At 38.6% G+C, this 13,426-nt stretch overlaps 1 protein-coding gene across 3 annotated transcripts in view; it reads right to left on the bottom strand.

The window, feature by feature from the left end:
* Window positions 1-383: 383 nt before the first annotated feature.
* nbeab (neurobeachin b) overlaps window positions 384-13,426 on the bottom strand; it is a 321,077-nt gene continuing 308,034 nt past the window's right edge. For all 3 annotated transcript variants that reach the window (XM_036149598.1, XM_036149596.1, XM_036149597.1), the window contains 8 exons: window positions 10,809-11,001; window positions 9,409-9,480; window positions 9,105-9,260; window positions 8,498-8,668; window positions 3,872-3,973; window positions 3,450-3,646; window positions 2,974-3,125; window positions 384-1,454 (listed from right to left, as the gene is read on the bottom strand). In XM_036149598.1, the coding sequence (XP_036005491.1) occupies window positions 1,364-1,454; window positions 2,974-3,125; window positions 3,450-3,646; window positions 3,872-3,973; window positions 8,498-8,668; window positions 9,105-9,260; window positions 9,409-9,480; window positions 10,809-11,001 (1,134 nt within the window). In that variant the 3' untranslated portion in view covers window positions 384-1,363. The remainder of the gene's footprint in view (window positions 1,455-2,973; window positions 3,126-3,449; window positions 3,647-3,871; window positions 3,974-8,497; window positions 8,669-9,104; window positions 9,261-9,408; window positions 9,481-10,808; window positions 11,002-13,426) is intronic.

The following is a 13,426-nucleotide window of genomic DNA, read 5'->3' as shown; positions in this document are numbered from 1 at the left end:
AAATATGTCCCATTTTTAAACAATAACATGTAAAATGCTCAGCTGGTCTGGTAACCATTGCATACAATCTACTTCATAAATTATCAAAAGACTATGTTTGAAACTTACAAATAAATCATTTTACATAAACAGAAAGTAAACCCAGTGCCTTCAGAATATCTTGGCCTGAGAAATTATAGCTTTAGGTAGATGAGTTTAATGGTGGACCCATGTTTAGGAACAAACAAGTCATCCAGTTGCATATCTTTGTTCGTCCAGATTAACCAATAAAGCGCACATGGGAATGCTTTGATAGCTTTGATCATTACACTAAAAGACGTCAAATGGCAGTAAACCTTCCTATAGCCTATCCAGAAATAAAGAAAATATTGCTTATGAGAACATACATTGACAGTACTAAGTTTATGAATTCGCATACTTAGAATGGTAAAAACATTTGTGCAAAATTATACAAAATAAAGGTTTTCAGTAACAGATTAATGTCTAATACACCATTGATAATGAGGTTTTTAAAATGACATTTTTCCAAAATGTCAGACTTTTACAACAAACAGTAATCGACATACAGCTAAAAAAATTGGCATTTAATTCTCTTCATGTTTTGAACAAAAGTGAAATGCATAAAATCTGTATAATTTATGGTAACAGATAAAATAAAATAAAACATGGCAATGTCACATTTAAGCGTTTCTGACATATCAAAAACATTTATCACAAAGGACTAGGACTACATTAAAACTCACTTCTCTTCCATATTAACGAACAACAAATATATGAACATTTTGTCTTTTCACAAACATACAGTTAACCTCTGTTTAGGAGCAAACGGTAGCTTTAGCCACGTTTCTAACAAATATTTTAAGGTGACAGACATTTATTCATGGCTTGCATGATGGCATCTCTCATCATTGGCTTGTCCCACAGCAATTAGACATTAAGGTTGACAAAAATGTTATGCTGCCAGCATCTAGATTTTTTTCTTTCTTTAAACTTGTTCCAAATGTCTGTCAAACGTGGGAACAAGTGATGTTGCTTTGCTTTTTACAGCTTAAAAGGGAAACATTTAGAATTGAATGTGTATTTGTTTCCTCGGTTTCTTCTTAATCAGAGCAGTCCCACTAGAGAAGATTTAGCTGGTGTTTGGGTACCATAGCAAAACGATGTGTCCAGATTGTACAATAGCAGATAGATCACGATGCGGTTGCCTCTGAGGTCAGATATACATAAAATAATAAGATTGCTGAGGTTCTTCTGCTGTTTCCCCTTCATCCCTTCTTGGATCTTCTTCACAGCTCAGTCACAGGTTGGCAGTTCCTTGTTTTTTACCCTCCGATCAACCTTTATGCTGGAAGTTTTCATCTGGTCAGTACCTGTTTTGATGCTCATAGTGCCATCTGTTGAAATCTATGTTAAATGCTACAATACTGCCAGACGCCATACCAGTGATCAGGGTCCTAAAGCAAAAGAGAATAAACTGTTATATCGTCTTAAATCTTGAAACAATAAAACAATATTTTCTATTACATGTTTTAACAGCACAATGGACACACCTGTGAAATAAATACTGTAAAGTTATTTCAGTGCATTAGAGCTATAAGTTAAAATCTATAATGGGAAGAAACTAGCAGAAACCATCAGTAATTTGCTGGGCAGCTTAAGTTGATCACTGAGTCTCGGCTTTTGTTTCTGGGTCTAAACTGACGCAGAATCTGATTTTATAAAGGAAGCCTCATACCGCTTCAGCCAAAGGGTCCAAATGTTCAAACACAATGCAGACAGGCTCCTTTTAAAAATGAGCAACAGACCTCGCTTTACTTTTGCGGCAACTTATGTGACTGAATCAAGCCATTCTTTAAAAAAAATACAATAAAATGAAAGAAAAAATTAAAGGACACAAATATCCTATTTTTTAGATCCAGAAAGTATGAAAGGATCTGCCTTTCCATTGCCTTTCAAACCAGGAAAGTCATTTTAAAATTCCATTTTCAGACAGTCCCTTTTTAAAATACAAACAATTAGCTACCATACTGAGAAGTTTGTGTCTAGCACTGACTATCCATCAGTGTAAAAAGAAAATGTTTTTGATTTCTTGTCAAAAGAAAATAAACTTTCTAAGAGAATATCTCAAATAGATGTTTGGTCTCTAATTGGCAACGCAGAAAAAGAACGGCATGAGCCACTCACTCCCTCTCCTCAAAGATCCTGTACATAATGAAACATCAGTAAGCATAATGAAAGTTAAGTGTAGCAGATTCATTTTTCTTTAATAAAAAAACTAAGTAGTGAATCAGAGACTCATGTTATTTAGTAATAGATTCCAACCAGTTAAATGTTGAAACTGAGTCAAATGAACCACGGTGCTGAAATTCATGTCAAATACCACGTTGTGTGAGAAACCATAGGGAAATAAATTAGGACTTTTTTTGTGTGCGCTCCGTATCGAAGTGAAGTAAAAATAATGATTTGGAGTTTCAACGTTTGGACACTAGTGCTCCCTTTTTGACTTGGGGTGAAATAATTTTTCTGGGACATTCAACTAGGTAAACCCACGTATAGGTAAAAATGTCTGGCTTATAGGAATTTTTCTTTTATGTTGCTGCTTGTACCCTATTTGCTCACAATTTCTTTGTGCCATTTTATTAAATGTATGAAATAAGATTTGTTTGTTGGTTTGATGGTTTTATGTAAGAAGACTGATGTCTGAGATATTGATTTGTATAGCGAGCTAAGATTTAAGTTTTAAAAAGCTAGTGCATCCTCATTAAAGTAAGAAAGTCTGGTTTAAGCTTTGAATATAAAACTTTATTAAGAGGACAGAATATCAGTGGCTTTGTCTGTAGATAAATTTATCAACGCTGTTCTCATGGGTCTTATGACATGTTTGATTGGTGAGATTTAAATCTGTTTTCCAAGAAACTAAAACACACTCATACTCTGAGGGAAAATACCGTCATAAAACTGCCCAGACCTAACCTTTGATCATGTGACAGATCCATGGCTCGGATGCCTGCATCACAGCCGGGGTAGATGTAGAGTTTTCTGAAGTCACACGCTTGCCACACTTCCACTACGCCGTTGTCTCCACCTGTCACAAGGTTGTGTCCGTCGCTGCTCAGGAGAATTGCCTTCAGGAGGGATGCAGAGAAGGTTAACATCTTCAGGTTACAAAAAAATTATTAGTCGGATTTGGCTGCAGAATGTAAGATATGCAGGGAATGAGATTTTTTGGGCGGGAATTGAACTCTCAAAAGCATACAGTATGAGAATAGGAAAGAGGTTATATGCTTTTTCATTTTCATTTTGTGTTGTCAGTTGCGAAAATGTATAGAGGACTTGCATAAATAAATAAAATGACTCCACAATCCTGTTAGCATAAGATGTACATTATTTTGTGTGTTTATATATTTTCCTAAGTTTCATTGAGTACACTATTGTCAACTTTTCTTTACCCTGGTGGTGTCATTGACCTCCATCTGTGCCAGCAGTTTTCCATTTATGCTGAAGTTGCAGAAGCGGCCTCTCTCGTAACAGATGATGCAGTGACCCTCGCTGGACACCGAGATGAGCCGTGGGGATTGGTGGCTATCTGGTCCTTCTAGGGCCCGCAGCAGGTCCCCGGTTATGGTGTGGACCAGACACGGACCCTCTGTCAAACCCAAAAAAAAAAAAAAAATAGTGTGAGGTATCTCATCTGTATTTAGGTTTAAAAAATAGCTAAACATTCTCTTTATCCTTTGGCATGGTTCAGGTTGTTGATGTACTATAAGTTTGCCTGTGAGCTCGCTTTACTTTAAAGCTACATTTAAAGCATTTGTGGCGCCCCACTTTTTCCTGATGACAGCTACATGAATAGACAAAGAAGCATGCTGACCTTTTGCTCCACTGATGACAAGGCCCAGCTCTGCACAGACTGCCACGCACGCGACTTCCTGGTCATGGCCAGTCAGAACTGCTCGTGGTGCTGGGTAGTCACCTAAAAGTTGAGAAATACACGTCATTAAATGAACTGACTTAGTTTAACATTGTTCAGCTGATAATCAATAGTTAATGCATTTAATTCAATTAAATATTTGTTAGCCAATGAATCTCAACAAAATGACTATGATTGTGACATACATCTGCCAGAAGGAAAGTCCTTTTAAATTGTTATGTAAATGCAGAAATGGCTGCCAAGCCACTTGATCCACTCCGATGTGCCTCTTGATTGATGATTGCTGGGGGAGAGGTTACTGAGGGGCGTTTCATGGCACCTGGAGCCACTGATCCTGAGATCTCGCTGTATAAGTATTCTCTGTAAAAGTAAGCTGATCACCAATTAAATAATGGTATAACAATTGGACTTAGTTTTAGTTTCTTTTCAGATTTACATTTCAATGTAAGCTGGAAATTTGCCTCAACATTGGACAGTGCAATGCTTTATGAAGTAGATTTTTATTTTTAATGAGAGAACCATGTAATACTGTACAGCCCCCTGTTAGGGTGTTAGAAGTCTGTGAGAATGCTGAGCAATTACAGCATGTTTAGTATGGTTTCCAGGACAAAGCCAATTCTCTTTAAAAAGAACATGGTAGCACAAGTTAGATTGCATCTAAGTAAAGTATATGACTTTTAGGTAAATCTAATTTGTGCAGATAAAATAATGGTAAAATTGTTTGGCCCCAGTAATGTTTGACAAGCACAGTATTTTGGCGCCAAACAACATGTACAAGCCGTCAAGCACGGGGGTGAAGGCCTGATTAATTGGGACTCATCTGCAGCCACAGGACAAGAAAACCTTGCAGTTACTGAGCTGACCATGAACTCCTTTGTATACCAGAGTATTCAAAAGTCAAATGTGGGATCATCTATCATACAGGTAAGTATTGGTAGAACGTCATTCACCAACAGGACAATGATCCTAAACTCAGCAGCAATGCAACAGAATGGCTGAAAAATAAAGAAATGAAGGTGCTCTATCTTATTACAGTATATTAACTTTGCACTGAACTGAAGCATTGCTTCAAAGAAAAATTCTTCTACATTGTTTTGAATATATCAAACAAAAAATGATTTTTGTCATTGCTGCTAAAGGTAATTCTACGTGCTATTTCTATAGAAAGTACTGTACTTGCTGAATGACAGTAGCAAAAAAAATGGGCTTATTTACTTTTAAATGAATGAAAATAACATTTTGCTAAATCTTTTTGAAATTAAACCCTCCAAACACAAATACTTTTCAATATAGGTTTTAAGTGATGCTAGTGTATTTGCCAATAATAAAAATGAGGGGAACTTAGATTTTCTTTGTTTATATTTCAACCTTATGAAAGATTATGCAGAAGTGTTAAAACCCACACATGTCATCAGCGACTGGCTTATATGTCTCTACACAACTGCTGCAGTCCAGTCACAAAGCTGGGCTATGAACAATGCATCATGGTCCCTTTGAGACCAGGACCTGGGCTGCCCTGTCGGTCTCAGGACCCGTCGCTGAGAGTGAACTGAATAGGACAAGTGTCAAAAAAAGACCCCAGGGAGTAAAAGCAAGCTCACCTGCTCATCAAAAGATTCAATCACTGGGCTTTGAATACAACCAATCTTTTGGTTGCCCTTGGGAAAAGTGGATTCAGCCACCACAATTAACCAGGTGCAAATATGGTGGAGATTGAAACACTGAACCATGATGGAGCTGGAATTGTGGTTGGTTTAATTAAAACACACTTGGAGCCATGCAGCCTTTTTGGGTGTGGGTGAAATCAATTCTGGATAACACCAGCATATTCCAGAAATGTTTAGCCAGCATTAAGTAAAACAGAACAGGCATTGAATTGAGGAAGACTATTCCAATCTTATCAAAAGGGATGTTTGAAAATAATCCTGATTACAAAATACATGCCGTTTACATTATATGAATATATTGTCTGTGTGGGCTCTTTATATTTATGGAGATCTACACTTCTTTGTGTGCTACTTTCTTTAGTTTCCTTTTCTTTTTGTCCACCAAAGCTGCAGTGCAAGCACTTGTGGTAAGAATATCAGGGGAATACTCTCTTCCTACTGCAGTAACACAAGTGATGCTGCCCCTTGCTAATTGGAGGCATCCAAGCTGAAATTCTTAATTAACTGTCAAAGCCTCAGTGAAGTTAATTAGAGAACGCTTGCAACTAATCTGAAGCTCCTAAAATCTTCCACAATTGAAAACACAATATTTCAAAGCATACACATGTTGTACCACTTCCCAGATAAAGGTTGGAAAAGCAAACGTGCATACTTATTTTATTTCTATTTCCCACATCACAGGTAGTAAAAAGGTATTGAAATTCTATATCATACAAATCCTCAATGGGGAGCAAATCAGAACCAATAATTACACATGGATGATAAAGTCTGAGAGCAAGTTTTACAAATGATGTAGTAAATGGACAAAAAACATAGGGGTGTAACAATACATTGATCCACATCAATATATTGATTCAATGACTAACAGTCTAATTACATCAATGCAAAATGAAAATATCGGCCCATATCGTTATTTTTAAAACATCGTTTAAGACATCATTTTGAAATTCAACCATGAGACTATAGTGAACTGGTGATCTATTATTATTATTTTAAAATTAGAAGAATGTTGTTTTTGATTGAAATGCCTAATATCTGAGCCTAGAAATAAAATGGTCAAATCATATTTGTTTGTTATTTTTCTGTAGCCTTTCATCTTAATCAGACAATAGAGCCTGTTGTCTGCCTTGTTTTTCTCTTCCATGGCTCCTGGAGCTCCCCCTCCCTCTCCCTCTCCCCCTGGCTCTGCCTCATCCTCTCCCTGTTTCAATGGGAGACTCTATAATCTAGAGGAATCTAATCTAGAGGGGTGATTGTGGCCTTGTCTTTACAAGTAACTCAATTACTTCTCAATCTGCTGGTCCAAAGTGTTCTGCTATCAGATTCCAAAACATGGACAGAGAGAGAGTGTTTTATTTTGTGACAGTGAAGTGTTACCAGTGGCTTTCAGTGGCGCTAAACCTGACAATTATAAGTTTAGTGCCCCTAGGGTAAAAAGTTAGACTGTACTGCTTTACATAAAAAATAAAGGGGGAGTGGTGGCCTAGTGGTTAGAGCAGCGCGCTTGTGCTATGAGAAGGTTGCAAGTACCCGGTTCGATCCCAACAGCCTTCACTCTGGGTCCCTGAGCAAGACCCTTAACCCCCGATTGCTTCCCAGGCACCACACAGTGGCAGCCCACTGCTCCCCAAGGGATGGTTTAAGATGCAGAAGTGAATTTCTCTGTTGTGAGATCAATAAAGTTCAATTATTTTTATTTATTTGTTTTTTATTAAACTGTATATATAAAATAAATTCTGCTACTTTATCCAGAAGTTGAGACTAATACACACTGTGTAGGGAGACTCAGGGTAGGCAACATGCCAATATTTGATCATGAAGGAGAAAAAAGCATCGACAATCAAGAAAATAGAGAGATCATTGGTTTTGTCTATAGGGTAAATTCTTACTATTGCTGGTTTCTGTTCTCTACAATTAAGTTAAGTTAAATTTAGGCTAATGGTAAGTAACTAATATTTAGTCCGATGTTTGTTTGACCAGGTTTGGTTCGTCTATTTCTTTAGAACCGGCTTGTCTGAGTTTTGCAGTTTTATTGTAGAGGGTTTTCTTTTAAATTCCCAACACAAAGATTTTCTGCAGAAGGAATTTGTGTCTATTTATAGCGTGAACACAGTAGAGACACCATGTCCGGCTTACCTTCACAATAAGAGCCTTAAAGCAGATATAAGCGCAATTTCATTATTGTAGATGGAACTAAAAAATAGAACTAAAGGTAACATTTCAGATGGACTATGTTATGATGTCACACCACATCTCTGTTGTTCTTCAGTCTCTTGTTTACATAGCCGGGCCGGGTATGCATGCGTGTGAATGGCTGCCACTCAGGGCTTAGCCTCTCCTTGCCCTAAAATACCAGAGCAGCGCAGCATTGGAGCAACATGACGGAGAGCATGCCCAGCAGATCAAAATGTTCTGTTGCTAACAGCATTATAAAGTTATGAGTTACTTACTTCTTAACTAAAAATGTTCCTCTGAAAGGTGATGCTATGTTTTTATCCTTTACAAATATGTGCACAGGAGATGCATATTTGTATTTGAAAGGAAAGGAGGAGCTGGGTGGCAGCTGGAGTGGAGGTAAAGAGATGGCTCGGCTTGTCACTCATCTTGTTTTGGTCTACAGGCAGAGCTCAAGCATCACCTAGTGATGAAATATCGCTAACTGCTCCTCTAAGCATGACCTTTAAGCATGCTTTCAACCTTGAATACCATTTTAAGGATGATTAAAACTGTTTTAAGTAATATTTAGTCCGAAAACAAAGTCTGAAACAGCATGAATGTTGTGTGCATTGTCTCCACTAGTATTTTGTGAAAGAAATAATTTAAGAAAAGACAGTTGGTCTTTTTGTTAACTTTGTTAACCCCCCCCCCCCCCACTTGTAAAATAATTTGAACCACTCACCATTGTTGGGGTTGTCACCAATGATATGGTGTCGCCCACTCCAGTACCAAAGCAGCAGGGTAGCATCCCTTGACCCAGAAACAATGTAGCAGTCGCCTCCGATGTAAGACTCTGATCTGGCCAGACACGTTACCACATCCCAGTGGCCAAAAATGATCTGGGTCAGCTTGCCTTGGGAGAAAAAGGAACATGGATGACTTCTGTTGGTATGCTTTTGGCTGATGTCTTGAAAGGCAAAAATTTAGTCAACTATAAACACAAAAGAACATGTTTTTAATTCGACTACTGTCGAATTAAGGATTGAAAGGCATGTAGATCTGAAAATATTTTAAATAATAATAGAATATAAATAATCATGGAGTCTTGCAACGTATTCTTGAACCACGTTAAGGCATCCCAGCTGAATACAATTTTTTTTAATAAGCTATTGGGGGAACGTGTTCTCACAGCAGTTAATAATTCATCACCTAGGTGTATATCTATCAATTGTTCTACACATGTGTAAGGAGACAGTTGCACCGATACTGTATCATTACTGTCTTAGCACTCAGTCCTCCACACATCAGTGCGCAGCTCTGTAGGAAACTGAGTTTACACTATAACCTACCTGTCTCAGAGGAGTACACTCGGAAGCTCTTGTCCCAGAAGCCACACACCAGGATGTAGCGGTTGTCAGCTGTCACCACAAAACAGTGTGTGGTGATTTGGATGCTTTGGTCCACTAGGTCTGTGATCTGACGCTTGTTGCTGCCAGTATTGTTGGCTGAGAGGGAAAAAACAAAAGGCAAAAAAAAACCAGTACTATACCTGAAGTATGGCTCTACCTAAAATAGATGTGAAGAACAAATATTCATGTCCTTTTTTTTTGTTTGTTTGAAGCCCCCCCCCTCCCCCCCTTTGAGCTCACTCACCAACCAGAGAATCCATCTCTATAGGGAGGTGATGGGCCTGTTCCAGAGAATAGCCTGGTGCTCCTCGGAGACCTGGATTCAGGTGAGCATACATGCATACGCTTTTCAACAACTTCACATTCACACACAGTCCCAAAACTATACATGGCATTTTAATTAGTGTTGCGCCGATGCCATATTTTTGGCCCCTGATACCGATACACGATACCTTGCTGTGCAGTATTGGCCGATACCGATACCATACCAATACCATCTGTTTGAAATTGATGTGTGTATGTATATATGAAGAACTTCATACTACTTAGGGTAATAGAACTTTTTATTGCCTACCTGGAAGGGGTGACAATAGTTGAATAAACGTTTGGATCTCAAAGGCCAAAATAGTGCAACATTCGTGAAATTATAACATGTATAATAGTAGTGCAACAGTAAGACAATAAAATTACATTAATAATTGAATAATCTCATTTAAACAATGAGTTTTGGCTCTCAAATGCCAAATTAGTGCAACTTTCATGAACTTATATAATATGTATAATACTAGTCGGGAGAGAGAAAGCTGTGTTCAAGTGACATACAAACATCAAAATGGTATCGTGCCCTATTTGTTGGTACTCGCCGATACCGATACCACCATTTTAGTGCTGGATCTGGGCCCCGTCCGATACCGGTATCGGAACAACACTAATTTTAATAGACAAGTCCATTCGTATTTCTCCGTGACATAACAACGTAGAGGGCTCTGTTTAACTAGGCTTTTCACGCCCAACATAAAACGTCATTTCATTTATCTCAACAGGTATGTTGATACAGTTTTGATTCAGGGCCATGCCGACTAATCCGGAGACCTTATTGTTGTCCCCATTTCGAAAAGTGAGACCACATTTGCTCTCTCTCCACCAGGACGGTCAGGGCGTTGCAGCTGCGTTCATTAAGGACAACAGCACGCCGCGCACTCTTTCGTCCTGAGTGCTACATGTTTTCTGCGGTAACAGATGGAAACGTGTGAGGAGAACGCGGTGCAGTTGTGGCCCCTAATTTCCAAGTAACCATTGCTTTTGACCCTTTGACCCTGAGGTGAGGCGCGTTCATAGGGAGGGGGATCAGTGGGTAATGTTGTTCACACGTGTCTGAGAAGGAACATGTGGAAACACTCATAGGCAGCTTACCTGGAAGGTGCTAGTCACTCTCATGGACAGCTTGCAACAGCTCTATTATGAGCAGTGGGCAGGTTTTTCTTTTTTGTGTGCGTGACTGTGATGAAGTGATTTTTACAGGAGCGCTGCTGTGGTAGGTATCACATGTGGTGTGCCACAATTTTTTTTTCCCCCCACCCTTGATAGAGCATATGTCTGCGTTTGAACTTCTATCACCTCCTATGCGACTTCGGCTCCGCTCACCAACAGTGTTGTGCCATCGATTGACGGCAAATAGGCGGCTGCAGGTGACGGTGACCACAGCTGGTACGGTGAGATGGGGCAGGGTGTTGGCAGCCACATGCGTTACGGGCGAATTGGATGGGAACTTTAACACCATGATGACGTCCTGCTGCATCTGGTCCTTGAACATGAGAGGACTCTGCGGAAGGAAACACTATTGAGTAGAAGAGAGAAAAGACAAAAACAAAAAAAAAATGTGGAAAAAAGATGGCGACGTCATGGAGGGGGTGAAGGTAGGGAGCAGGAATGGAGGGCACAGACAAAAATGACAAGAAGAGGTATTAAATCATGTAAGAAAAGAATGCAAGAAGAATTAGTGTGGAAAAAAAGATTCAGACACAAAGGTGAACTTCATGCAACATCCCCATTGGATAATTAGAGGATTACGGCAAGGAAAGCTGGAGATGGAGAGGACGATTCATATGTGATGGCTGATACAGAAACATGGATCAGAAAAGTTAAGCCTATTTAGATAAAGGTAATAAATAAAAAAAACTATTTCCAATGGTATAGTACTTGCAACTTTCAATTAAGTTCTTTCTTTCTCCTGCATATGTAGCAGAAAAAGAAAAACTGTTATTAGCAGTACTTTGTGGGTGAACTGGATTTGTCTTTAGTTAAAAATAGTGCTGTTTAAAAAAAATCCTTCCATTTGCCAATGTGATCAAATTTAGAAAAAGATTTTAAAATAATCTCATCAGGCATTAGATGTGATGACAACCAGGAGGCATGTGCATAAAATGACAGCAAAGGCGATTGTTATTCCAAAATAAAATACCTCTTAGAGTTTTTCCCAATTTGTCAAATAACAACCACAAACTTCAATATATTATAATTGAAAGTTTTGTGAAAATAAAATAGGAGGTAGAAAGTAAAAAAGAAAACTATAGTAGTTTTTCTTTGATTCTTGACACTTAAAAGTGTGGCTCTCCTATATCTTCAGCACCCCGACACCACCTTTTGCAGCTATTACTGCTGCAAAGTCTTTTGGGCTTTTTCTTTAGACTTAGAATTATCTTTATTGTCGTTTAGATTTACATGATCAAATACCTATCCGGACGACATCACGTTGCAATAGCTCAGCAAAGGTGTGGAAACAAAACAGCCCCATCGTTTTGTTTATAAAATTAGCAGAATGGCACCAGAACTAACACTAAAACAGTGGAAAAGGGAAATAAAAACATATGTTACCCATGCATCCATCCATTATATTTCCCTTTACCAACTTTCTACATCCGACCAAAGTTTTTGTATTTTTTTAAAGCGCAACTCACTTAGACCGGATGGATAGCATCAGATTTAGGTCTACGCCATTGTAACACATAAAGTGCTTTGATCCAAACCATTGCAGATGGCTCTAGCTGTATGTCTAGGGTTGTTGTCCTGCTGGATGGTGAACTTCCATTCCAATCTTTTAACAATTTTACTTCAGTGTTGCCCTGTATTTATCTACATGGATCTTCCAGTCAACTCTGACACACTGCCGATGGGAACTGTTCTGGGGTTCTTTGAAAAATGTTCTTCCCAAAGAGCCAAAATTTGTGATGTGCACAAGTGATATTTGTCGTAGATTCTGTCACCTGAGCTATGGATCTCTGCAGCTTCTCCAAAGTTTCCATGAGCCTCTTGGTTGCTTCTCTGAATAGTTCTCTTGTTGCCTGGCCTGTCAGGTGTTTAGGTGGATTTTAAAGATGTGTTAAATTTTATTCCATGTATCAGGAGATGGATTAAAGAGCTCTGAGAGATATTTAAAGTTTACATATTAAAGCCAAACCCTACTTTAAACTTCACAAAAACACTATTATCCATTTGTTGTTTTTTTTGGTCTTTATGATGCTGTTTGTCACTAATGTTCACCAACAAACCTCTGAGGCATTCACAGAACAGCTGTTTTCTTTATATTGAGATTGACAGCTGTGCTCTGTTTACTAATTAGGTAATTTATTAGCCAGTTGGTTTTGCTGGATTCTATTCAGGGGTATCGGAGGAAAGGGAGCTAAGTGGGAAACTTTTCTGATTTTAATTTGGCCGGTTAGAGCTGGGTGCTTGCGTCTGTTGAAGGCTGCAAGTTCCCCGATTCGTATCTCACAGACTGCCACTCTGGGTCCCTGAGCAAGACCTTTAAGTCCCAGAATGCTCCCCGGGTGACACACAGTGGCAGCCCATCGCTCCCTAAAGAACGAGTTAAATGCAGAGGACAAGTTTCACTGGAATGTACAAAGTCGCAGTGACAAATAGGGATGATGATTAATGATTAACTAAAATACAAAATCCATGTGTATTATTCCTTCCAATTAACATTTACGCTTTACTTTGTGATGGTGTGTTACAAAAATCCCAATAAAACATACTGCTGTGTGTGGTTGTTATATGACAAAATGTGAAAAAGTTCAAGAGGTATTAATGCTTTTGCGAGGCGTCATACAATAATCTAGCTGAGATTCATGTATTTTTGCCTTTTAAAGCCTTTTAAAGCACAGAGACTGGGCTTGTTAGGCCAGTAGGGAGCACTGTTCACTTTAAACTTCACTACTTTTGAGTAGGACCAGTTTAACACCACAGACTGCTGGTACTTATAC

The sequence above is a fragment of the Fundulus heteroclitus genome, chromosome 18 (assembly GCF_011125445.2).
Source record: "Fundulus heteroclitus isolate FHET01 chromosome 18, MU-UCD_Fhet_4.1, whole genome shotgun sequence".
Taxonomy (NCBI): domain Eukaryota; kingdom Metazoa; phylum Chordata; class Actinopteri; order Cyprinodontiformes; family Fundulidae; genus Fundulus; species Fundulus heteroclitus.
Note: the sequence above shows the minus strand (reverse complement) of the source record. Positions and strands in the feature narration are given on the sequence as shown.